General features: G+C 45.0%; 1 protein-coding gene across 5 annotated transcripts in view; it reads left to right on the top strand.

Moving 5' to 3' along the window:
- Positions 1-27,350, top strand: part of TDRD12 (tudor domain containing 12) — a 181,804-nt gene that overhangs the window by 14,681 nt on the left and 139,773 nt on the right. For all 5 annotated transcript variants that reach the window (XM_069966193.1, XM_069966195.1, XM_069966194.1 and 2 more), the window contains exons 2-8: positions 6,521-6,590; positions 16,371-16,520; positions 16,601-16,737; positions 16,867-16,986; positions 17,131-17,186; positions 20,502-20,587; positions 20,689-20,929. In XM_069966193.1, the coding sequence (XP_069822294.1) occupies positions 6,567-6,590; positions 16,371-16,520; positions 16,601-16,737; positions 16,867-16,986; positions 17,131-17,186; positions 20,502-20,587; positions 20,689-20,929 (814 nt within the window). In that variant the 5' untranslated portion in view covers positions 6,521-6,566. The remainder of the gene's footprint in view (positions 1-6,520; positions 6,591-16,370; positions 16,521-16,600; positions 16,738-16,866; positions 16,987-17,130; positions 17,187-20,501; positions 20,588-20,688; positions 20,930-27,350) is intronic.

Genomic DNA, 27,350 nt, shown 5'->3' with positions numbered 1-27,350 from the left:
CTATGGGCCGGGGCAGGGGACATTACTATGGGGGCAGATCAGGGGGCATTCTTACTATGTTGGGGTACAGTAGGGACATTTCTAGTATATGAGGACGGGGCATTACTAGGGGGGCACAGCAGGGGACATTCTTACTATATTGGGGCACAGCAGGGGATCCTACAAACTGGGTAACCCACATACCTACTCACTTTACTGCACATGAAACCAAACTGCGCAATTACTACTGTATGGGAGCCTATAGGGTGGAATAAGGTAAGGATGATGCTGTAAAATTGCAGAGCCTGAGGGCCCTATTCCACCGGACGATTATCATTTGCATAATCGTTAACGATCTCAAACGACCGCTATTGCGAAAGACCTGAAAACGTTCGCTCATTTCCATGGAATGATAATCGTTACTTATGATCGTAATTGCGATCGTTACTACTTCGCTATTTATTCGATATAGCGTTCGTATCTATTGCGAACGACCGAACAATGTCTTATTCAATGCGAACGATTTGCGAATGTTTTGCGAGCGAGCAACGATAAAAATAGGTCCAGGTCTTATAAAGCGATCAACGATTTCTCGTTCGGTTGTTAATCGTTAACTGCATTTCAACCGAACGATTATCGTTTAGATTCGAACGATTGAACGATAATCGTCCGGTGGAATAGGGCCCTAAGGGTCCATTTACACAGAAAGATTATCTGACAGATTATCTGCCAAAGATTTGAAGCCAAAGCCAGGAATGGATTTAAAAAAGAGGAGACCTCTCAGACTTTCCTTTATGACCTGATCTCTGTTTATAGTCTGTTTCTGGCTTTGGCTTCAAATCTTTGGCAGATAATCTGTCAGATAATCTTTCTTTGTAAATGGACCCTTAAAAGTTTGTCTGGCAGGTTCTGAACAGATGAAATGTTGCTGCAAGAAATAATCATGGAGGCCTGGTCGGGATGGAGAGGAAAAGGAAAGTGACTCCTCTGATCAAATAAGACGGAGTTATCTGACTACATGGAGGGAGTTATCTGACTACATGGAGGGAGTTATCTGACTACATGGAGGGAGTTATCTGACTACATGGAGGGAGTTATCTGACTACATGGAGGGAGTTATCTGACTACATGGAGGGAGTTATCTGACTACATGGAGGGAGTTATCTGACTACATGGAGGGAGTTATCTGACTACATGGAGGGAGTTATCTGACTACATGGAGGGAGTTATCTGACTACATGGAGGGAGTTATCTGACTACATGGAGGGAGTTATCTGACTACATGGAGGGAGTTATCTGACTACATGGAGGGAGTTATCGGACTACATGGAGGGAGTTATCGGACTACATGGAGGGAGGTATCGGACTACATGGAGGGAGGTATCGGACTACATGGAGGGAGGTATCTGACTACATGGAGGGAGGTATCTGGCTACATGGGGGAGGTATCTGGCTACATGGGGGAGGTATCTGGCTACATGGGGGAGGTATGTGACTACATGGGGGAGGTATGTGACTACATGGGGGAGGTATGTGACTACATGGGGGAGGTATGTGACTACATGGGGGAGGTATGTGGCTACATGGGGGAGGTATGTGGCTACATGGGGAGGTATGTGGCTACATGGGGAGGTATCTGGCTACATGAGGGAGGTATCTGACTACATGGAGGAGGTATGTGACTACATGGGGGAGGTATCTGGCTACATGAGGGAGGTGTCTGGCTACATGAGGGAGGTGTCTGGCTACATGAGGGAGGTGTCTGGCTACATGAGGGGGGTGTCTGGCTACATGAGGAGGTATGTGACTACATGGAATAGGTATCTAATTACACAGGAGGAGGTATTTGGCTGCAGGGGAAGCTAGCTAGCTACATGGGAGGATGTATCTGGCTACATGAGGATGTATCTGGCTACATGAGGAGGTATCTGACCACATGGAGGGAGGTATCTGTTTACATGGAGGGAGGTATCTGTTTACATGGAGGGAGGTATCTGTTTACATGGGGGGGAGGTACCTGACTACATGGGGGGGGAGGTACCTGACTACATGGGGGGGGAGGTACCTGACTACATGGGGGGGAGGTACCTGACTACATGGGGGGGAGGTACCTGACTACATCGGGGGGGAGGTACCTGACTATGATGGGGGACATATCCAGCTCTGTGGAAAATATCTGACAGCAAGAGGCATATCCAGCTTCCGGGGACAAATCCGTCTGAAAGAATCATACCTGGTTTCAAAAAATATGTGACTGCAGGGGGGGATAACTTGGCACAGACAGCATTTCCAGAGGACATACGCAGCATGGGGCACATCTTGCTTATAGGACATACCTCGCTGATGTCATGTCATATGTGGGTGCAAGGAGTGTATTTGGCTGCAGGGGACATATCTGGCTCCAGTGACATACCTAGCTGAAAGGGGCATATCTAACTACAAGTGGTGTGTCTGGGTTCAGTGGGCATACTTGGTTGTACTGGTCATACCTGGCTGCAGGGGGCATATCAGGTTACAGGAGGCATTGCATCAAGCTACAGGGGGCATTATTACTGGCCACAGAGGGCATTATTATTGGGCTGGTGGGGTGGGGGGGAATTATTTTATGACAGTACTTGAGCATTTTTACTCGGTCCCACAGATCCGTTACATTATGGGCGATCTGATCTGTAGATCAGTTGCTGACAGAGGTTTTACCCAGAGCCTATGACTGCAGTGTGATCCTGTCCTAATTGAGAGTAGATTCACACATACAGAGTTCATAGCAAAATCCTCTGCAGTACTCTGTACTGTTATGGCCTATCTCTGCATTCTCCCTGTGGATTTTCATTCCGCTGCAAGAATGTAGCCACTGTCTATTTACCTAATTAGCTGCTGGGCCTTAGTGAGCCACACATCACCCGCTGCACGTCTCTGCACTCTCCTGGTCTTCTCTTACACCTTGGACGTTGGTGAGTTAACGGGGTTGAGAGCTCGGGGAGAGAAATAAGACATCCCCCTAAAAATAAGACGTAATATAAGGCAATGTGTTATTTTCGGGGAAATACGGTAGTAATCTTTGTACAGTGTGTTTAAAAGCTTACAGCTTAGGGAACTGATGGGCCTTATGTCTAGGGATGGTTTGGACCTAGTTGCTGTAACAGAGACTTGGTTCAAAGACTCTAATGATTGTGAAATAGGTATTGGGATATATTCGGTACAGCAAAGACAGAGCAGAGAAAAGGGGAGGTGGGGTAACTGTTTGTCAGGGATAGTCTTAAAAGGGTTATCCAGTGCTATAAAAACATGGCAACCTTTGCCCCACTCTTGTCTCCAGATTGGGTGGGGTTTGAAACTCAGTTCCATTGAAGTAAATGGTGATTAAAGCGGCACTATCAGCATGTTCTCCCCAATGAACCTGCTGATATGCCACAGACGTTCTTTCCATCATGACAGCAGTAATGGTAATGAATCTTCAATTCTCTTTTTCTTTCTTTAAATATTGCCTAATTGCCCCTATGCTAATGATGGGCTTAGGAGCATTTGGGGAGTCACCCCAAGGGCCGGAGCACTTGCTTGACCCGCCCAGTCCGCCCCTCCCGTGCTGCCCCTCCATTGCTGTTCACTATGCTTATATGAATATACATAGTGGGCGGCCCTGAGCAACCCCCTCAGCCCGCCATGCATGCTCCCTCCCTTGCTGCCCATGCCCAACCGATCAGGAGCCCAGGACAATAGGGTGCTCACTGCCACAGTTTGCAGCCGGCAGGAGTGTGATCAGCACCGGGAGCCTGGGTTGAGCTGGATGGTAAAGCTCAGCCCAGGCTCCCAGCGCTGATCGCGTTCTTGCCATTTGCAAACTGTAGCAGTGAGCAACATACTGTCCTGGGGTCCTGATCGGCATTCAAGCCCCAGGAGAATGTCCCCCACACTGTCCCAGGCTGGGTCCTGGTATAGCGGCATAGGAGGGGGCGGGCCGAGCTGGTGGGACAGTGTGGGGGACACTCTTCTGGGGGCTTGTTTGCTCCTTACAGTCGGCCTGTGGAATAGGGCCTTTACACAGTGTCCAGTATTGGCTCCAGTTGTGTGGGTGTAGCACCAGTGTATTCAGAGGCTGACATTGCAGAGGAACTTGCCCGTTTAAAGTTGAATAAGGCAGTGAGTCCAGATTGTGTCCACCTCAGGGTTCTTAACCCCTTAACGACCACGGGCGTATGGCCTTGGTGCAGGAGGACGTAAATGTACGCCCTAGAAAAAAGAAATATCAACTGCACACATTTAGATTGCCATCATTTTTGGGGTTTTATTTTTGCATTTACAGTTTTAACAGCTCTCTGGCTACCATCCTCACTCATACTCAGGTTACAGCACAGTTTATTCTCTGTACATAGAACTTGTATACCTTGTTGATAAGGGTCATATTGACCGAAACGTCCAGCAATATTACGGTATACTGAAAACATGCTTTGAGCATCATACTGCCCGTGTTGATAACTGTTTCAAACTCTAAATGCAAAAATTAACCCCCCCAAAATTTTGGCAATCTAAATGTGTGCAGTTGATATTTCTTTTTTCTATTACAATTTTGTTCAACTGGCACCACCCTATGAGTGTGCGCAAACATATTGGTACCTTGGTAAATGTACGCCCTGGCAGGGTCCTGGGCTTTGGAGCGGGCTCAGAAGCTGAGCTTGCTTGATAGCAGGTGAGGACCGGCTGCTATCTGTAGCCAGGCCCTCACCGTTAATAGCGGGCGGCAGCGATTGCCATTAACCCCTTAAATGCTATGACCGAGGCACAATCGCTGCTTTAAGTGTGACAGGAGCATCTTCAGTCACTTACTGATCGGGACCCCTGCAGCGTGCTTGCTGGGGTCCCGATTGCATGGCCTGACTGCCGGAGGTCTCTTACCTTCCTCCCTGCAGTCAGGTCTTCACTGTTCTGATCTATCAGAAGAAAACACTGATCCCTGCTATGCTATGTCTAATGTATTAATGTAAAAGTACCCCCCCTCCCCCCCCCCCCCCCCAAAAAAAAAAAAAAAATCAATAAAAGTTGTAAAAAGTGTCCCAAAGCCCCTCCCCCAATAAAAGTGAATCACCCCCTTACCATTTTATACATAAAACACACAAAAATAATAAAGTTAATTAACATATTATATACCGTATTGTCCGATCTATTAAAATAAAGCAAGATTGTTCCCGCATCATGGTTTGATCATGGTGCAAAAAATGATGCCCCATACGACCCCGTAGGTGAAAAGATAAAACCGCTATAAAAGTCACAATAGGGCCATTTTAAGTGTGTATTTGCAAAAAAAAAAATCTTTTTTAGAACACCTAGTAAACATGCATATCGCTGGGTTCAGACTGACCTATAGAATAAAGAAATAATGTCAGTTTTAAGTAAACAAGGAACTCCCCTCAAAATTTGCAGAATCTCATTTTTTGACCCAAGTTCACCCCATAGATGATATTTTGGGGATTCCATCAATCATTTTATGGCAGATTGAAAGACACCATTATAAAGTACACCTGTTCCTGAAAACAGCAAGCCCTCACATGGCCCTGTAGATTGAAAAATAAAAGCGTTATGGGTCTTATGGAAGTTAAGGTTCCATCCTTAAGTGATTAAATATCTCGGATCTGTGATTACTTCACCCCTGACAGATCTGTATAACCAATCCCTCCTAACAGGAGATGTTCCAGATGATTTAGAGAGCAGCCATTGTTATACCCATTCACAAGAAGGATAGTAGAGAAGAGCCCAGTAACTACAGGCCAGTTAGCTTAACATCTGTAGTACAAATTATGGAAACTAGAGATGAGTGAACCAGGATGAGGTTTGGGTTCATACAAAACTGAACCATCGGCATTTGACTCCCGCTGTCTTCCTGTTCGGTTATATGTCAATGAGTTCCTTTGGTGCACTGGGGGCATTCTTAGGTTCCCCGATGCACTGTTGGTTTGCCATCTCCTATGTTCACTTCTACTTATGCATATACTCACACACTTGTTGTTTTTTTGTGGTGATTTTCTGGCCTCCAAAAAAAATGCTTACATGGCATTTTTTTCATGCGTTTGTGTTTTGGCTGAAATTCCTTTTCCTCTGCCATCGTGTGACATAGTTGCTGTACCAAAAGAGTACAAAAATGTCAGAAAAAAAGCTATACACACAGCAATTGTGCTTTTGAGATGACCAGAACATTCCCATTGAATTCCATTGGAGAAGACGCCACAAAACACCCTTAGCATGCTGCCAAAGAAGAGAGAAAAACCCCACCCCAAAAAACGCCGTGTGTGTAAGGCAGACCATAAACTTCCATTGAGCCATGGTGTTTTTATTGGTGTTTTTCAAAGATTTTAAGGCATCATGAATCTAGCAGTATGGTTTGCAGAACCTGTATAGAGCTGCTCGAATAGCGCTCATCTCACATGTGATTTTTAAATGCATTTTTTTTCTCTGCAGTTCCTAAGTGCAAATGAGAAAAAACAGCCTTGTATGACCAGCTTTAAACCTTATGTAACTGATTGCTTCTACCTATCCTTTCTTTTTGTTACAGATCAGTAACGAATATTTTCCACATTGCCTCTCAAAGTACCAGAAACATGTACCGCTTGTCAGTTCTACAGGTAAATGTCCAATAAGCATTCGCCTTAAAGTGTCACTGTGCTTTCATGTAACGTTTGTCATGCTTAAGTTAGTGATTGGCTTGCAGGCATCTAAAGCTGAGACCCCAACGATCACTTGAGCAATGGGACAGAAGCACCAATGCTGTACACGTATCATTGTGATTGACTTTCTGCCTCCCCTCTGGTGGATCGAGTTAGCGGTTCAGGGTCTATTACTTTTTATTTGCTGTGCTTTCCCAGGAGAGAGGTTCAGCAATAGAGACACACAATGTGTGGTTTATGAGGCACCATTTGGTAATTGGCCACTCACACTTCTCATGTGTTGTACAGTGAACAATGTGTAACACATACAGTTATGGGCTCCCTGTTAAATAAAAACGATGAAGCAGCAGTCATTGTCTCTTCATTAGGGATGGTCCGAACCTGCCAAAGTTCGGGTTCGTACGAACCCGAACTCTCGGCAATGATTCCCGCTGTCTGCCCACTCCATGGAGAGGGTGGATACAGCGGGAGGACCGCCTGGAAAACTGGGATACAGCCATAGCCATAGGCTGTATCCCAGTTTTCCAGGTGGTCCTCCCGCTGTATCCAGCCGCTGCACGGAGTGGCCGGACAGCCGGAATCTGATGCCGAGCGTTCGGGTTCATACGAACCCGAACCTCGGCAGGTTTGGACCATCCTTTCTCTTCATGTATAATTTATGTTCACATTAAATAGTGAGTTAGTGATTCTGTCTGTCATGTCATATATCAATCATGTGATGGTCATATGTTCTTTTTGGCCAGCAGAACAACTGACTCATTCACTTCATTGACCCCGAGAGTGCATTCACACTACAGAATCTGGGCGGAAAACCCACTGCAGTGCCCGTGCGCATCTCCACCCATGCCATAGATTCCATTTTATGGTCAGATGGATTCCGCCATCTGCCCAAAGAATTGACATGTCAAATCGGCACGTCACCGTATGATGTGAAATAGATGACAGTGGTCGGTAGCAGAGCAGGACAGATAGGTCCCCTGCAGCCCTGGCAACAGACTAGTTTTACAGTTTATGCCAGACAACCCCTTTAAGTACTGTCCAGACAACTGCCAGCATATCCTTAGATATGGTTTCCACTGTTTCAGTGATGCAACAGTTCATCTTGAAATAAGCCATTTCTTTAAATGAAACCTATCATTTAAACAAACTTCTGGCATGTCACAGCGACATGTCAGAGGTTTGTATTGGTCGGGGTCCAGGCGCTGAGACTCCCTTTGATCGTTAGAATGAATGGGCAGGTGTGCACAGTAGCGCACTTTGCCTTTTCATCTCCATCTCACGGCTAAAGTAGCAGTTGACAAAATTATAATTGAGCCCTATTGAACTTCTGATTGGAATTTCCGGGCGTTCCATAGAGCTCCATTATAATTGTGTTGACTGGTACTTTAGCAGTAACACAGAGATGAAGAGGCAGCGTGTGCACTGCTGAATACATCTGACACATTATTCTAACGAACAATGGGGGTTCCAGCACCTGGACCTCAATCGATACAAACCTATGACATGTCAGAAGTTTGTTTAAAAGGTCAGTGCCCTTTAACCTCTTAAGGACATAGGACGTACCGGTACGTCCTATGTCCTCATTAGCACTTCAAAGCGGGGCCGCGCGGCGGCCCCGCTTTGAAGTGCCGCGATCCCGGGTGCCGCGTGTAGCCCGGGACCGCCGCTATTAGCGGGCACGGTCCGATCGCCGTGCCCGCTAATTAGCTAATCGGAGGCAGCTGTCAAAGTTGACAGCTGCCTCCGATTACCGGAGGCAACGTTTCCCTGGTGTCTAGTGGGGGAGATCGCTCCTCCGGGACCTTGTCCCGGAGGAGCGATCTCCGTTACTGATGCCGGCCGGGGACGCGTCCAAGATGGCGCCGTCCTCGGCTCGGCACTCGTTTGTTTCCGGCTGCAGCAGCCGAAAGCAAACGAGTGCCGATCTCATGGATCTCTGCAGCATATCTATGCTGCAGAGATCTCTATGAGAGATCAAAGTGTATATACTAGAAGTCCCCCAGGGGGGCTTCTAGTATATGTGTAAAAAAAAAAAAAAAACGTGTTGTTAATAGTAAAAATCCCCCTCCCCTAATAAAAGTCTGAATCACCCCCCTTTCCCCAGGTTTTAAATAAAAGTAAACAAATAAATAAATAAACATGTTTGGTATCGCCGCGTGCGTAATCGCCCGAACTATTAATTAATCACATTCCTGATCTCGTACGGTAAATGGCGTCAGCGCAAAAAAATCCCAAAGTGCAAAATTGCGCATTTTTGGTCGCATCAAATCCAGAAAAAATGTAATAAAAAGCGATCAAAAAGTCGTATATGCGCAATCAAGGTACCGATAGAAAGATCACATCATGGCGCAAAAAATGACACCTCGCACAGCCCCATAGACCAAAGGATAAAAGCGCTATAAGCCTGGGAATGGAGCGATTTTAAGGAATGTATATTGGTTAACAACGGTTTGAATTTTTTACAGGCCATCAGATACAATATAAGTTATACATGTTACATATCGTTTTAATCGTAACGACTTGAGGAACATGCATAACAAGTCAGTTTTACCCCAGGGCGAATGGCGTAAAAACACATTTCCCCCAAATAAAAGAAATGCGTTTTTTTTTTCAATTTCACCACACTTTGAATTTTTTTCTGGTTTCGCAGTGTACTTTATGCAAAAATTCAGCCTGTAATTGCAAAGTACAATTAGTGACGCAAGAAATAAGGGGTCATGTGGGTTTCTAGGTGGAAAAATGCAAGTGCTATGACCTTTTAAACACAAGGAGGAAAAACCGAAAACGTAAAAACGAAAATGGGCCATGTCCTTAAAGGGTTAACTTGGCCGGTGACTGTACCCTCTTCTCTCTGAGGTAAGAAGTTGCCTCATCACTAAACACAAGCCTGTCGGTGACTTCTTCCTCTTCTATTCAGTCCTTTAAGTCTGTGGAAAAGTAATAGCCTTTTAGTTTATTTGGCTTTATCTTGTAATCTATAGCTTAAAATGCAGATGTTTTTGTTAGGTAAGCCATACTGTGGTTGTGGTAACTGTAGTGCCATACTTGTCAGCCTGGCCAACTTTTTAGCACTACACTTATACATGCCTCAAATACTGTTCATTGTCTTTTCTTAGGTCTTTGGATGGCCTAGACTTGGGCTACATTCACATGTCAGTATTTTTTATCCGCTTTCCCGGACCAGGAAATATGGAATCCATTACAACCCATTATTTTCAATGGAGCTATTCAGACATCCAGTTTTTTTTTTGTGGATCCGCAATCCGTAATTTAAAAAAAGGATATGTTGTAATGCGGTCCGCAAATTACATGATTTTTGCCATCCCCTCTTTTTTCTTCACTACGTCTTTACTACGCAAAAAAACTGATAAAAATACGGAACAAAATAAGGATGCAAAACGGATGATTTCTTGAGCATCTTAATGGGGGACACAGACACCATGGGTTATAGGCTGCTGCCACTAGGAAGCTGACACTAAGAAAAAACAAAACAGAAGTCTGCTCCTCCCACTGGCACTGAGCTAATTCAGGTTTAGCTTAGTGTCAGTAGGAGGCAGACACAGGTCTGGTAGCTCCAGACCAGTTCTGCCTGTGTTCTATGTTATCTCTTCTCTCCTTTTCTTTACAGGTTTCTGAACGTGGATGGACACGGTGGATATTCTAGATCCCCCCCCCTGATCCCCCCCTGCAATGCGCCCAGGGAGCAGACCCTGAATATAAAGGGCCTGTCTACCCTCGGACGCCTACGGCCGAACTCAGCGCCCATGAGAAAAATCAGCCTGGCTGTCTGTCTCTGGCAATGCGGACTACCCTCCGCCAGCCCCTGCCTGCCCAGCCTGCCAGAGTTGGGCGCGTCAGCGTGGCACCGTGCCGCCGAAGACTTCTGAGGGCTCCCCTTCCCTTCCATATCTTCCCTCCTCCATTGGGCTCTTGGCCTGGATATGGGTCCCTTCTTTTCCCTTCCCTTTCCTTTTCCCCCTGCTCCTCTTCCATCCTCCATCTCTCCCCTCTCCCTCCTTCCTCGTGGTGCTGTCCATTTTCGGACCGGGGGCCGAGGCCTCCGGTCTCACTATTATTGCGGTCCTGGTCGGCTTCCTGCTGGGGGTTGGGGATGGCCTCGGGAGCTCCGCCAGGCACCCGTTCGGCCCGTTCCGGCCTATTCCGCCGCGGGCCAGCCCCCAGTAGTGTGCGAGATTTGGGTGGTGACGTTACGGCGCGCTTACTTCCGCCCACGCGTGACGTCACTTCCTCCCGCGCAGTCCTCCTACACTTTCTTCCTGCCCTGGAGCAGCATACAGCATCCGGTCCTCGCCTCTGCTGCACTCCCGGCAGCTAACTTTCCCCTCCTGGGGTTTTTTTTTTGGTGCTGCGTATCCACACTACATTCTGATGTATTCTCTTTCCTTGCAGTGTCAGCTCAGATCCTTAGTGCTGCTCCCTGGGGAAAAATCCTGTCAGCTTTCTCAGCTCCCTATTTACTAGGGGGCAGATTTTTTCCTGCATTTTTTTGTTGTAATACTTGTATTATGTATGACTCAAGGCCTGAAACTTCTTGTCGCCAGCAACTGGCGCGTCCTTCTGTCACCTATTATTTCTGTTCTTCCTGTAACAGCAAATCTTCCGCTGGAAATTCTCAGCCCCTCTACGCTGCTTGCTCCTCCCGATCCGTTTCTCCGCCGACAACTGCTCAGGATGACACATCAGTCCAGGACTCGGAGGAACGCGCCCCTGGCCTGGGCACGCTCTCTCTGCTACTCCGTCTCTCCGATGGCGCAGTTCTCATCTTCTAAACGTGGTCGGACCTCATTTTTCCGCACTTCCTCTGCTCAGTCCTCTGGGGCTCCGGCTTGCGGATCTGCCTCACCTCGGGCACTCCCGCTCCTCAGCTGACCCGTCAGGTTTCGTATTAAACTCGGACTCAGAGTCTGTCAGCTCGTATGTCCTCCATGGTAGACAGTCTGGTGACTGCAATCCGTGATACCTTTCATATTACAGACCCTCGGGACCCGCCCTCCGGTGAGGTCATCTTCAGTAGGAGCGCTAGGTGCATCCGTCCCTCCTTCCGTAGTCATAATGAGTTTGATGGCATGTTGTCTAAAAATTGGAAATCGCCAGACAAGCGGTTTTCCAAACCTCAGGAAAAGGTTTCTCTATGGTCAGGATCTCCTTCTGTTGACCCGCCCGTCTCCCAGCTGTCTAAATCCACCATTCTCCCTTTAGATAATGCAGCCTCTCTCAAGGACTCCACGGATAGACGTGTTGAGACCTTTGCCAGGTCAGCTTTCGAGGCGAATGGTGCCTCCTTGCTTCCTACCTTGGCCTCCACCTGGGTGTCCATAGGTGTTTTCGCCTTGGGCAAAACAACTGATGGAGGGCATCCTGTCAGGTGCTCCTCCTGAGGATCTTGCGGACCTGGCGCAACAGATCCAGGATGCCAGTCAGTATCTCTGCTCTGCTTCCTTAGACTCTGGCAATAGCTCAATCTTTACTGTGGCGAACATTGTGGCCATCCGCCGTTCCCTCTGGCTACGTGAGTGGCTGGCGGATCCGGCCTCCAAGCGTTCCCTCACCAGTCTCCCTTTTGCTGGTGGTCGCTTGTTCGGCAAAAAGTTGGACGAAATCATCTCTGACGCTATAGGGGGTAAGAGTTCTCATCTTCCCCAACAACTTCTAAGCGTCCAGAGGCCCGTCGCAAGTTAGGTCCCTTTCGTTCCTTTCGGACCCTGCCGCCGTCCCGTTCGAACAGGGCGGCGCCTCAGAACAAACGTCCTGCCTTCTCCAAGACTAGATCCACCTGGCAAGGACGGTCCAATCCTAACCGTTCCTTCAAGTCAGGCCCTTCCAAGTCCGCATCATCCTGAAGGTCTTCACCCTCCCAACTCTGTTCGGCTCCATCAAGTCCAGGACGCCTGGGTTCGAGACGTTGTCTCACGGGGCTACAAAATCGAATTTTCCTCTCTCCCCCGCGAATGCTTTTTTTCTTTCTCGGGCCCCTCGTTCGCCTTCTTTGGCGGCTGGTTTTTCTCAGGCTCTTCTCTCCCTCCTCGACAAGGGGGTCATCATTCCCGTCCCGACTACTCAGTGCTTCAGAGGTTTTTACTCCATCTTCTTCGTGGTCCCAAAGAAGGACGGCTGTGTGTGCCCGATCCTAGACCTCAAACGCTTAATCCGCCACGTGCGTCTGTCCCATCCCTGGAACCAGGAGAGTTCCACTCTTCGGTGGACAGCCAGGACGCATACCTGCACATTCCCATTCCCCCCCCCCCCCCCCATCAGCGATTTCTCCGGTTCGCGGTCGGGTCGGACCACTATCAATTTGTGGCCCTCCCCTTTGGTCTGGCCTCGGGGTTTCAGTCCCTCCCTACCGGGACGACATCTTCGTCAAAGCTTCGTCCAGGAGCCAGAACTTGGAGAGCCTTCACATCACCCTGGACATGCTGTCTCTGGTCGGCTGACTTCTCACCGTCCCAAGTCGTCTCTGATCCCCTCCCAGTCCATCCAATTTCTAGGAATGCGGTTCAACTCGGGTTTTCCTACAGGAGGACAAGGGGATCTCTCTGCGTTTGGGCGTCAGGACCCTTTGCAGCCGACCGTCTGGTTCCCAACTGCTATTGTATGCGGGTTCTGGGGAAGATAATGGCTTCCATGGAGGTTGTTCCTTACGCCCGGTTCCACTCTCGCCCCTTTAACTCTTCCTGCTGTCCCGGTGAGACAGATCTCTCCCCGCCTTGGGACCTCCAGTGGTGGCTTCAATCCCTTACGAATTTGCCAGGGACGCTCATTCCTTCCCATTCGCTGGCACATCGTGACTACTAGAGATGAGCGAACCTTGAGCATGCTCGAGTCGACCTGAACCCGAACTTTCGGCATTTGATTAGCAATGGCTGCTGAACTTGGATAAAGCCCTAAGGCTATGAGGAAAACATGGGATATAGTCATTGGCTGTATCCATATTTTCCAGACAACCTTAGAGCTTTATCCAAGTTCAGCAGCCCCAGCTAATCAAATGTGGATAGTTCGGGTTCGGATCGACTCGAACCCGAACCCGGTTCGCTCATCTCTAGTGACTACCGATGGTAGCCTGCAGGGTTGGGGCGGAGTCTGGCAGGGTCATGCCTCGCAGGGGACCTGGTCTCCTCAGGAAGCACTTCTCCCGATCAATGTGCTAGAGCTTTTGGACGATTCGCCTCTCCCTTCTCCATTGGCAGGCTCAACTCCAAGGTCTTTCTGTGCGGGTGCAGACCGACAATGCCACCTCCATGTTGTATATTAGTCACAGAGGAGGGACCCGCAGCAAGCAATGGAGGAAGTGGCGCTGATCCTTTCCTGGGCGGAGAGCAACGCTCCAGCTCTCTGCGGTCCATATACCAGCCGTGGAAAACTGGCTAGCCAACTATCTCAGTTGCATCCGCGTGGACCCAGGAGAGTGGAGGTCTTTCCTCAAATATGCTGCTGGTGGGGGACCCCGGATGTCGACCTGATGGCATCTCGCCTCAATCGCCAACTGCCAACCTTTTGTCTGCCGCTGGCTGTGGACGCGCTGGCGATCTCTTGGCACCGGTTTGCTCTTCCGTACCTCTTTCCTCCTCTTCCGCTGCTCCTGCGGGTAGTGCTAAAGATCAAGGCGGAGGGCTTTCCAGTGATCCTTGTGGCGCCAGACTGTCCCAAATGCGCGTGGTACACGGACGCCGTCAACCTTGCCGCCGTAGTCCCATGGCGCCTCCTGGACCACGCCGATCTCAGGGGTCGATCTGCCACCCCCATTTTGCCTCTCTACATTTGACGGCGTGGCTATTGAAACCTGGGTCCTATGGTCTCGCGTTTTTTCAGACAGCGTCATCAGTACTATGTTGCGGGCATGCAAACTGCCTCGGCCGGGTTTATCATTGCTGTTGGAAGCCTTATCTCCGTCATTGTATCGACTCCTCCGCCTCCCCTCTTTCATTCTCGTTGCCTAGACTCCTTTCCTTTCTCCAAGCAGGTTTGGACTCTGGCCTGTCTCCTAGTTCCCTCAAGGGCCAGGTTTCAGCTCTTGCCTGTAAGTCCCCTTTTTTGACTTTACATCATGACAAGGGGGTGCTCCGTCCTGTGGCTTCTTTTCAGCCTAAGGGGCCTATTCCATGGAGCGATAATCGGGCGAATCAGAGCGATAATCGGCCTGATTCGGCTGATTATCACTCCGTGGAATAGAGAGAGTGATCAGCCGATGATTGTGTCAGACCTAAAGGTTCAGACCTAAAATCATTGTTCGCTATCAGCGCATCGATACGGTGGAATTTCGACGATTTCAGCAGCATCATACATTACCTGTCCGGGCTGCAGGTCTTCTCCTTCTTCCTCTCTGTCCCGCGTCGCAGCAGCTTCGGAGCGGCCTGTCTGAACTGACAGACCGCTCAGCCAATCACTGGCCGCAGTGGTTCTGGCCAGTGATTGGCTGAGTGGTCTGTCAGTTCAGACAGGCCGCTCCGAAGCTGCTGCGGCTCAGGATCGGGAGGAAGAAGGAGAAGACCTGCACCCGGACAGGTAATGTATGAAACAAGGGCTGCAAGGACATTGGTAACGATGTCCCTGCAGCCCTCGCTTAACGATCATCGGGGCCGTGGAATAAGCCCAGTAAACGAGCGCCGATCTAGCAGATCGGCGCTCGTTTACATCGTTGATCGGGCCCTGCTCGGCCCGTGGAATAGGACCATAGGGTTCTCTCGACTATTCACCTCAATGAGGACATCGTTCCTTCTGCCTGGCTCCCTCGCATCCTAGAGAGCGTGCTCTCCCCCGGCTGGATGTTGCGCAGGGCCCGCACGTGTATCTGGGCCGTACGAAACCGCTTAGGTGGTTGGATTCTCTTTTCCTCACTCCGGATGGTCCCCGGAAGGGGCTGGCGGCGTCCAAGGCGACGCTGGCTCGCTGGTTACGCTACGCCATCTCGCAGGCCTACCGCAGTAAAGGTAAGGTGCCTCCTTTTCAGTTGCAAGCCCACTCTACTTGTTCTGTGGGTGCCTCTTGGGCGATTCGCCACAGGGCTTCGACCCTACAGGTGTGCAAGGCCACCACGTGGACTTCCCTCCATACATTTTCCCGGTTCTATCGTGTGGACACCTTTGCGTCGGCCGATGCGAGTCTGGGTTGCAAGGTCTTGCAGGCAGCGGTGGCTTCCTCAGTCTAGCCTCTGCTGTCTGTTTCTTCCCACCCAAGGGACTGCTTTTGGACGTCCCATGGTGTCTGTGTCCCGCAATAAGACGCACGAGAAAATGGGATTTTTTACTCACCGTAAAATCCTTTTCTCGTAGTCTTCATTGGGGGACACAGCACCCACCCCTTCTTTCATTTTTAGTTTTGGTGGACCTGCAGTTTCAGGTCATTTTTCTGATGTTGGACTGTTCTGATGTTGTTTTCTGCTTCTACTGCTTTTTCACGAACTGAATTAGCTCAGGGCCAGTGGGCGGATATAGCCTGCTGGGAGGGGCAGACTTCTGTTTTGTTTTTTCTTAGTGTCAGCCTCCTAGTGGCAGCAGTCTATAACACATGGAGTCTGTGTCCCCCAATGAAGACTACGAGAAAAGGATTTTACGGTGAGTAAAAAAATCCCCTTTTATTGTCGATGAAATATAGAGGATCCAGATTTTCATCCAGGAAAACTTACTGATGTGTTAATGTAGCCTTATGTGAGCTAGTTTTTGCCTTTCTGTTTTGACATTGTGCCGATCCTTATTAGACACTATATTGCTCCCCTTTCAGGTGTTAGACCCAAGCTGTTTTTTCTGTGAAATTTTGGAGGAATGTGACAGCGAGGAGTACGAACAGCTGTTTAGCGAGTTGAATTTCCTCTACGGCACAGTATACAGAGATGTTGAAGAGCTAAAGCCGATATCATTAGAAGTTGGGACGGTAATTTTCTGTGAATTCAAACGTTTTGAACACGTATCAATGGCCTCATGGTAGACATTAAAATTTGTGTTATCTTTTAGTTTTGTGTCGTTTTCTATGAAAAAATAAAGAGTTGGTGCCGAGCTATATTGGAATCCACCACTTGTAGTGCACAAAATGAGCTGGTGGATTGTTTTCTCCTGGATCATGCATTGCACTGTCCCATTAAGAAGACAAAGTAAGAAGTCTCTCCTATGTAAACATGAAAACCAAACATACAGTGCACATACATGCACACTTATACAATGGTGTACCAAGTAATCGACATGTTCTATCTAATGTTGACTGTAATGTTCTGTGATTGCAGCATTCGGTTTCCTGTGGAGGAATGTCAGAAACTCCCACCCCGTGCACAGAAATTCAAGTTACACCAGACTCAGCCAGTATCACTTTGCCTTAATGTCTTTAAAGACAAGTCAGAGTTGAGGTCAGTGTGAATTAAATGTGTGCAAGGAGGACATACACCTCCATGATATATATTTTTTTTTAATTAATAAAGTTGGTGTGGATTACATTAAGTGCCATTAAGTTCCTTTTATTCCTCAGTAATTGTCTTTTTATTTTCTTTAAGACCAGCAAAAAGTTGGGATGCAGCTGCAATACATTACTTCCAGCAACTGCTTAATGGTAAGGTTATATTTTATGGTGTTAGCAGTTAATAAGATTGCCCAGTGAGAAACATTGATGCAAGTTGTGAGGATAAGTCATCAATACCTTATTCTAGTTTCTTGAAGGGAACCAATCAGCTGAAATATCGCTATTAAAGAGAATTTGATGGCTGCAATGAATTAAGTGCTGTGTTTTTTTTTTTTTTTTTTTTTTTTTTTTTACTATTTATATAATGTATGCAAGCTCTTTTGGTCGCAAAGGTGCTTGGCACCAATGTTCATTGTCAGTGTCTTGCTGCATTGCCTATTTTTTTCCTAAAGTACATGTGTTAGCTATAGTAGCTTTCAGTGGGCTTTGTGTTTATGTCCACCCAGATGTTTTGCATGGTTGGATGAATCTCTGCTGGATGAATCTATGCTCATGAAGTATAAAAGATTTATCTTGAATTAGTGTTAGAATCTATATCTGATAATTATTGATGTGTCAGAGCAGAGCATTTATTTTTTTGTTAATAGATTGGTTTAATGAAGTTTACTTTGTAATATTCCTTCATTAAAATAAATGCATACTACTTTATACTTAAACGTCAGTTAAGTATGAGCAGTAAGAAGCGACACAGACCGCTTTACTGCTACCAACGTTTGTGTTCGAAACTGCAGGGCTGCCTTAGTGATTCCCCATCTCCTGCTCTTATCAAGCACTGCCACATAACAATAGTGTTAGGCAGCCCCCCCCCCAGGCACTGTATATTTTAATAAGAACTAGCTCTGTGCCTCCTGTGCTGCTTCTCAATGAAAGTTCATGTATAAAGAAAAACATTCTCATTCACTTTTAAAAATCTTTTTGTATTAGAAAGTAATCTAACTTTATTAAAGCAGTTTATTAACAAAACCGTACCAAGTATTCCTTTTAAATATGTTTTGTCATTTTAGAAGAGATAGTGGATATAATGTCACGGTACATATCTTATGATGTTTGAATGAACCCCAATTGCTTATGCATTCATTGATGAGTTAACGATCAGCACAAATTGTTGGTATCTGATCTGGAGATGATATCTGAGTCATTGAGGCAGGTTTCCCAATGCTGATGAGGAAGAATTTTGCACCAGAATTGTAGCATGTGACAATTAAAGGGGTACTTCGTGCTGAGGTTATTTATATTGTATGGCTGGAGAAGGGGTGGAAATAGAGGCCGCCGTTCACTTCCCCGGTTCCAGCGCCAAGTCCTGGATTGCGCCGCCCTATTCTCCTGTCCCGCTGCCGTTTCCTGGTTTGAGCTGCGGCTTGACATGTGACGTCTCAAGGCAGCTCAGCCATTCAGTGGCCGAGGCGGGACCCCTATTTCCACCCCTTCCCCAGCCATACAATAAAAATAACCCCAGCCCGGAGTACTCTTTTTAAGACAAATTATTTCAAGACCACAAAAAAAGCAGAAACTGCACTTTAAAGGGGAACTGTCAGCAGATTAGACAAATATAATCTGCTGATATACCCCTAGGCAGTATCACCTCCCTACCCAGTGCTCCTAACTGCCTACCGGGAAGAGAATTTCAGAATAAACCGTATGGGAATGTTGCCGAGGATGAAGATAAGAGACACACCTTCATTCTCAGCACCCCATGCTCACTAGAGAACTATAAGCAGGTTAGCGTTCTCTAACCTGCTGATAGTTCCCCTTTAATTGGCAAGCAGGCATGGCATGAGTAGAAGAGGCATGACCTAAGTTGAATAATTGCCATGTGCCGCAAAAGCACCAAAAATTTGTAAGCAAAAAAAAAAAGACCTAAACTTAGAACAGAATGGATGGCTGAATTGACTCTGTACCTACGATTTGCGTACCCCAAACCACTTGTACCTTCGGATAGCTGCTTTTAATTCAAGATCTGTCTTGGGGTCCATTCGGCAGGTGACACAGTTATTGTCCTAACAAAATACTTTTAACTTGCAGCCCTGAGTCAAAAGGCCGTGGCTTACAGAATCTGTGCCCTAACTTTGCACTCTGTCTCTCCTCCCCACCCTCTTCATCATTAGGAATGCCACTGCAACATTTTCTCCTGTCTGAACGTTGCACAGGTGTCTTAACGATCCAGCCCATGTGTCGGGCTGACACAGGTGATGAATAGGAGACAATCTGCCTGGAGCATTCCTAATGATGAGGGCGGCGGGGAGGAGGGACAGAGAGGGTGTGCCACCCTAATGCATAAATAATATAAGCTCTGGCCATTGGGCACAGGGCTGCAAGTTTAAAAATAGTTTTTTAGGACAATTAATGCCAAACGGACCCCAGGACAGATTTTGGATTAAAAGCAGCTATCTGAAGCTACAAGCAGTTTGGGGGGGGTCAGATTGTGGGTAAAGAGTCACTTTAAAGGTCCTCCACTGGTCCCGTGTGCTGTGTGATGCTGCCTCTTGCTTCCCGCTCTGCTCCCCTGTCCGCCTTCGGTCTGGTTGTCGTGTTACTTAAAGTGTCACTGTCATGAAATTTTTTTGGGAAGAAATCATTAGTACAATGCATTTTAATCATGAAAAAGCAGTTTGAAGCTCTCCCTCCTGTCTTCATTGTTCTCATATGGAGAGAGCTAAATTAAAGACCAAAACAGGGCAACAAAGAGTTAAATCTACAAATACCTCACCCTTTATCTCCTCTGACAGTCACCACTGACCTCTCTGAGCGCTGATTACAGCTGTCACCCAGCTTGTGCTTGTAATAGCTAACTCCCTCCTTCCTCCTCCCCCTCCCCTCTCTATAGGAACAGACAGAGTGTGACAGATTGCAACAAGTCACAATTTTCAGATTTTTGCAGTGGATGGAAGAGGAGAGGAGGGGGGGGGGGGGACCTGGAAAAGGCTTTTTAAATGCAGATAATGGCATATTTGGCTAATAAACCCAATTACAAACTTTCTTAAAATCGCCTGGACGATTGATTTCTGAAGAAAAAAAAAATATGACAGTGACTATAATAAATATAGAGCCGGGCGACTCCTGACTCATTCATTCCATCATTTCCCTGAAAGGGGTCAGTGATTTGATCAAATCACTGCTTTTTTTCAGGGAAATGATGGAAGGGCTTGGCCATTTCATCATTTCCCGGGATTTGATCAAATCCCTGAATTCTATTATTTCACTGCAACATATATATGAAAGACACCATGTGTCCTTGTTCCTATCTTACAGTGTCAGTGGTTTGGCAAGCGAATTTTAGATGACAGATTCTCTTTAAAATGTGTTAGATTTATCAGTCAGCCTTAGTCGCTTTGATAACTCCGGCACCTATGTATGGAAAAACAGAACATGTGACAGTTGTATGTTCATCAAGTATTTTTGTTCTAGAATCCCTCAAGATAGAAGCTCAGCTTTGCTCAGTGGAGAACAACTGCATGGGTGTATACCTTTATGTTACTACTACAGATTCGGTGGTAAGGCGTTACAGTGAGACACACAGCAGTACTGAATAGAAATTTACCTTTCATAAACCAAAACCTGTAATCATCTGTTTCATCTGTGTGTTTGTTCAAAGATTTGCGTCAATGATGATCTTGTTGTCAAAGAGTATGCCTACTATGAAAACGGAAACCCTGGAAAGCAGACTCAAAATGGAAATGTTGGTATTTCTCCATCCCAGACTCTGCAGCATAGACACCCATCTATTCCTCTTACAGGAAAACTGCCCAAATCTTCAGAAGTACAGGAGACAGGGGTATTAGGCATCCCCGGTCAATCATCATGGCAGAAATTAATCTCTTTAAATGAAGCCATTGGTAAGAAAACATTCCTTTTTTTTTCTGTAGCTGGAGTATACACACCAGGGCTGTGGAGTCCTGGTCGGAGCTAGTTTTGGCTGGAGTCTGAGTCTGAAAAAATGTACCGACTCAGACACCAGCTTTAAAAATTTGATATGAATTTTGCTCATCAATACATATTATGAGCAACATTGAAATAGAACACTGGCCCTATTAGATAAGGGTGGTCAGGGAAAAGTTGTCAGTCACTATTTGGCAGCTTGTTTCTGAGCTGGTAGGGTCCATTGTGTGGGGGGAGATCTGTGCTGTTCTCTTCCTGGATGCTGGATGACTGTATATAAGCAGCAGTGTAATATGGAGCTATCCTGTGTAATATAGAGGGGGAGAAGCCATAAGTATTGTAGCAGTAATCTCTGTCCTCATTGTGGTGTTTTTCTTTAGTGTTATATGGCTGCAGCAGGCTTTGTGTGTGTATGCTATGGCTTCAGCAGGGTGTGTGTTTGTGCGCAAGCTATGGCTGCAGCAGGCTGTGTGTCTGTGTATGCCATGGCTGCAGCAGGCTGTGTGTGTATGCTATGGCTGCAGCAGGCTGTGTGTGTGTATGTACTATGGCTGCAGCAGGCTGTGTGTGTATGCTATGGCTGCAGCAGGCTGTGTGTATGTGTGCTATGGCTGCAGCAGGCTGTGTATGTGTGTGTATGTACTATGGCTGCAGCAGGCTGTGTGTGTCTGCTATGGCTGCAGCAGGCTGTGTGTATGTGTGCTATGGCTGCAGCAGGCTGTGTGTATGTGTGCTATGGCTGCAGCAGGCTGTGTGTGTGTGTGCTATTGCTACAGCAGGCTGTGTGTGTGTGTGTGCGCGCTATGGCTGCAGCAGGCTGTGTGTGTGCTATGGCTGCAGCAGGCTGTGTGTGTGCTATGGCTGCAGCAGGCTGTGTGTGTGTGCTATGGCTGCAGCAGGCTGTGTGTGTATGCTATGGCTGCAGCAGGCTGTGTGTGTATGCTATGGCTGCAGCAGGCTGTGTGTGTATGCTATGGCTGCAGCAGGCTGTGTGTGTATGCTATGGCTGCAGCAGGCTGTGTGTGTATGCTATGGCTGCAGCAGGCTGTGTGTGTATGCTATGGCTGCAGCAGGCTGTGTGTGTATGCTATGGCTGCAGCAGGCTGTGTGTGTATGCTATGGCTGCAGCAGGCTGTGTGTGTATGCTATGGCTGCAGCAGGCTGTGTGTGTATGCTATGGCTGCAGCAGGCTGTGTGTGTATGCTATGGCTGCAGCAGGCTGTGTGTGTATGCTATGGCTGCAGCAGGCTGTGTGTGTATGCTATGGCTGCAGCAGGCTGTGCGTGTATGCTATGGCTGCAGCAGGCTGTGCGTGTATGCTATGGCTGCAGCAGGCTGTGCGTGTATGCTATGGCTGCAGCAGGCTGTGCGTGTATGCTATGGCTGCAGCAGGCTGTGTGTGTATGCTACGGCTTCAGCAGGTTGTGTGTGTGTGTGCTATGGCGTGCCCCCACACCCACAGTGACACCTCTATATCACTATGGCTGACCCCTCTATATCACTATATGTGACCCCCCCCTCTATAGTACTATGGCTGACCTCTATATTACAGGTATCTGGCATTGTTAGCAGTGTTTCTGTGTGTATGGTGAATATTTAGTTTGAAACTAAAAGACCACCTGCTCCATGTAGTCTAGTTGTGAGTTGTTCAGGACATGGAGGCTGGAGACTGGCTGCATCCATTGCATACACAGGAGAAGCTGCTTTATATCTTTCCTTTTCCCCGCACAAATTGCCCCAGGATCATGTAGGACATTAGGAAGAAGCTGCTGAGCCAGTGTGATAAATAACTCCCCTGGTATCTGTAGAAAATGGCGTTGGCACCTGTAGTTTATGGCTCGCCGCAATAGGATGACATCAGAGGGTTTCTTTATAAAATGGAGATTTATTGCTTCTTCTTTAAAAGTAGTGGAAGTTACAGAAATGAATATAAAAGAATATCAGAGAAACGTCTTACAGTCTTTAGTGTCTAGTGTCCATATGAGAGTCCTATGAAGTGAAGGGTTTGTCTTACAAATCGTCACGAGCTTCAGGCAGCTGTTGCTTCACTCAAGCATCCTGGGAGACATTCCTTCCTTCACGCTTCCATCATGGATTCCTCACGCTTACATCACAACCTTCTCCTTGAAGGCTCTGGATCCTTCTTGTGACATAGGGCTCATACCTTCTGTACAGCCCTGATCCAACCAACCTCCATCTTGGTAACTCCCATCTTATATAGGTTCATGACTCACTGTCAATGTCATGTGTGGGCGTGTTCATTATACTTGAGTGTTTGTGTCTGCACATATATGACCATAACAAATATAGAACTCTTTCTCTATACATCAGCATAACCTGTTTCCACTCATGGATGTATAGTTATCGTGCTGTGTACAGCCTTAACACCCTACATAGTCATGGATCCGTGAATAGTGCTGTGTACACTTATGTATCTATTTCCAACTTATACACGTCTCCTTAGTATAGAATATGATATTATGATGTCAGTATTACAATTACTTTATACAGTGAATAGTGTTGTGCTATTATGGTGAGGTCAGCAGTATATATATGACTTACATTATATTATACCAAGATATTGTTCATTGTAAAACACATCATATTTAACATTTCCCCCTCTTGAGGATGAAATACATTGTATTGACTCCTCAATGTATCAAGACTTTCCAATGAACAATACCTTTTATACATTAGAGATCACGGAATCTTCTTTCTTCATTCTTCTTATAAACACACAGACAACGTCTATCACTTTAATAACAAGTCTATGGAAATTATCACTTTACCCATAATATATTTGTAGCATTTAAATTATTATGTTATGAGAAACTGTGATTTGATTTTATAAAAAGATAGAATTCTAGCTAGGCCTAGTCTAAAAAATGTATCTTCTTGTCTTCATCTGGATCCATGGAAACCTGGTAGTTCAGATGACTTTATTCTTCTTGGTGTAGCAAAGTCTTTAGGTTATACATCCCTTTGTTGTTAATTAATCAAAATAAGATTGGCAAAGTCTTTTGAAAAATAATTCCTTCGCTGAAAAAGTAAACAACAAAATGAATGTCTTAATATTATCCCTCATACAATAATCCATCTCTTTTCCTTTGCATGGTAAAGAGTCATTGAGTCTTTGTCTCTCTGGAATTGAAGCTGTCAGCTGACACCTGCTAGGCTACTGAAAAAAACACATAAAGAGTTAGCACTTCTTGACCCCCCTTGTTTGTGCAAACGACTCCCTCATTTCATCTCACTTCTATAGTCTTTACAAGGGTCATCTTTAACTCTGTAACGTCAGTACCTAGAGCAGACATCTTGTAACATAACACAGTCATTTCTCATCCAGATTGTGGAGATAAAGATTTAGCTTATAGCACAAAGTCCATTGTTCTCAGACTTTAGGAGCAATCTTTTCCAACAACTCGCTGAGGATGATAGAATCTTGTATAACTTACACTTGATAAAAGCATAGTCCAGCAACCATCACTTACATATGCCATCTTTTGTCCTTTGCCATCATGACCACTGGAGGAGATTTAATGAAATGAACAAAGTCTTTTAAAACTCACTTGTAGGCTTGCTTCCGGTCATGGCATCTGTAGTTGGCTTGACATAGTTAAAAATGTAACAAACAAAAGAATGTCAATCATGAAGATACTTTAGCATAGTCCCAGGATAGATCACCTGAAGAAAGTTCAATAGCCATCTAGAAGCTTGTGGTACTAGAAGTCTCAGCATGCCAGTTGATCAAAGAAAAGAATAGTAAAACAGTCTATGATTTATCTGTTCCCTTCAAGTGCTTTACTTGGATAAGGATTACAGCTCAGTCTCTTTCTCTGGCTACTGATCAACGCTGGAAAAAAATCAAAAATCCATACAAAAATTCTAGGCTTTGATGTCTTGATTGAAGATCTACTTTTTCTTCCCTATCCTACACCAAAAACTTGGTGATTATTACTATCCTATGATAATCACAGTGTACCATAGCATATCACTCTATTTTACCTTAACTATTCCCATATCTATTTTACTCAAAAATCTCATTTACTAGAATGTTCATGTATGTATTCAGTAAGAATAGAATATGGTCTTGCAATAGTTAGATCACTTTAAATTATCTTAAGCATGAAATGACTTAGTGTGCTTATACCCAAAGATGTTTTCAACATTATTCAGATAGAATAAATAACATAATGTTTCATTCAATGAATATGTCACAAAAATAATACTATCAAAAGTCCAGACTATTGTAACCATATTCAGTGAAGAAGCATTACCACAATTTACCAAAAATATAGTTTGAATGTTTTTACCTTTAAAAAACACCATTCCTAATCAATGAAACAATATTATTGTTATAGACCTTGTTTTCGTTAAAAGTCAGTGTGCTTTCACATGATCTTATATTATATACTACTTCCTTTATTTACTGGAACACTATCACCACATGTATTTGCTATATTTATAAATAATACCGCAATATAATATTATTGACCTTCCATAACCACCATATTTGTATGAGTGAATGAAATATTTTATGTGATATGTCTTGCTATTCTTGGCAGACAGTTATCTTCTTGTAACCTGAGGCAGACATCAGTAGTATCGTAGTTCTAATGAGAACACATTAAAAATAAACATACCCAAATGAAACATAAAGTTGTGTGTATATATGTGTGTGTATATATTCATACTGTTATCAAACACATATGCTCATAGATATATGCACACACTGTGTGTTCACACATTTGTATTTGTGTATTGGACTTCTCAACTGAAAGAACTGAAATGACACCATCAAATAGTCCTGTAAGAAACTGAAACAACATTTGTTAAAGAATGAACTTAACCTTCTGATAATAACATATTTATAATGACATGATTAAATATAACCCCTAAACCATAATGTATCTCTGAAAATGTGTCTTTGTATATTATTTGGATAAACATCAAATAAATATCAGTGTTCTTATGATGATACTCAGGATAATTAAAATATTGTGCACATTAATATTTCTCCTATATTACCTCATGTTTAACCTTCTTAACAAATAAGACACTTTACCTTAGTAACATGATACATCCCATCACACACACACGCGCGGTACCATACACATACTGAGCAGCTGCTATAACACATGTCACACATCACTTATACCTGACATGTGTACATTCATTCATCTCAGAGGATTTTCACATTTAGTCTCTTCTTAAAAAATAATGCGCATAAAAACCTTAAGTATATTCCTAGGATACTTCTAAAAAATAGATGTTTAATGGATCCAACAAGTCTTGGTGTATTGGTTGTACCTCAATATACCGATTCTTCCACGTTGAAGAAAAATATAGGCCTTTCTTTAAAATATTGTTTTCACAGACGAAAACATATAGACATGAAACACGAGAGGGTGAGAGAGGAAACATGTATACAAATATATCTGTATTAGTCTCTTATAACTCTAAGGACATTCCAGGCCCTCCTGTTCCCATCAATCACTTATCCAAACACATGCCTATACATGCACTGAATGAGAATAACATGCAACAGTACAATACATTGTTTAATCTCAGCAAATGCAATTCCTCTTATATTAGTGACAGATTTTGTTATGACAAATTAGCTACATCATTAAAAAGCATTGCAGGCTAACACAAAACTATTACTTTACATTCCATCATTAACCACAAAAATGCTCATACTCTTTTTTGTGAAGATTCTATAATGAGAGAAAATATCATTAGAATCACATATCATACATTTAAGAATTTAGCCATTGGGAGTGATTCCTGAAATTAACTACTAGAGTTAATAACAAATGGAAAGGTAATAGATACAATACAGAATCCTTGTACATACATATCTTTCCTGACTTCTGAATAACCCATACACTTATTTATAGCCTCTGACATTTAAAAAGAATTCCTAGGGGGAGAAAGGTTATTAGCTTAAACCATATACACTGTATATATCTATACCAGTTACACTTTTAAAACTGTCATTAATTCCCTTTCTATGTTCTCAGGATCTAAACTATGATTATAAGTGCTCCGGAATCTGCTGGTGCTATAAAAATAAAAAATATTATTTTTATTATTATCCTTATTATGTATTAATTTGCATAGCATTATACATATTAATAATATCTCATATATTACTAATAATACATAATTACTACTTTTATTCCGTAATTAAATAACTCAAGTCCTTAGTACAAAGCCGGGTCCGTTACCAGTAATTAATATCTTTCACATATCATATGAAACATCTAGCCAATCCCTATTCCAGGTCTGAACACTTCATGATTTAGAAAATCATTGACTATATGAAATGCATTTCTCAAATATTGAGGTTCTCCTAATTTATGCATTTTCCTGATC

Source organism: Dendropsophus ebraccatus, chromosome 4, assembly GCF_027789765.1.
Source record: "Dendropsophus ebraccatus isolate aDenEbr1 chromosome 4, aDenEbr1.pat, whole genome shotgun sequence".
NCBI lineage: Eukaryota > Metazoa > Chordata > Amphibia > Anura > Hylidae > Dendropsophus > Dendropsophus ebraccatus.
The sequence above is the reverse complement of the archived record's forward strand: the minus strand, read 5'-3'. Positions and strand labels throughout refer to the sequence as shown.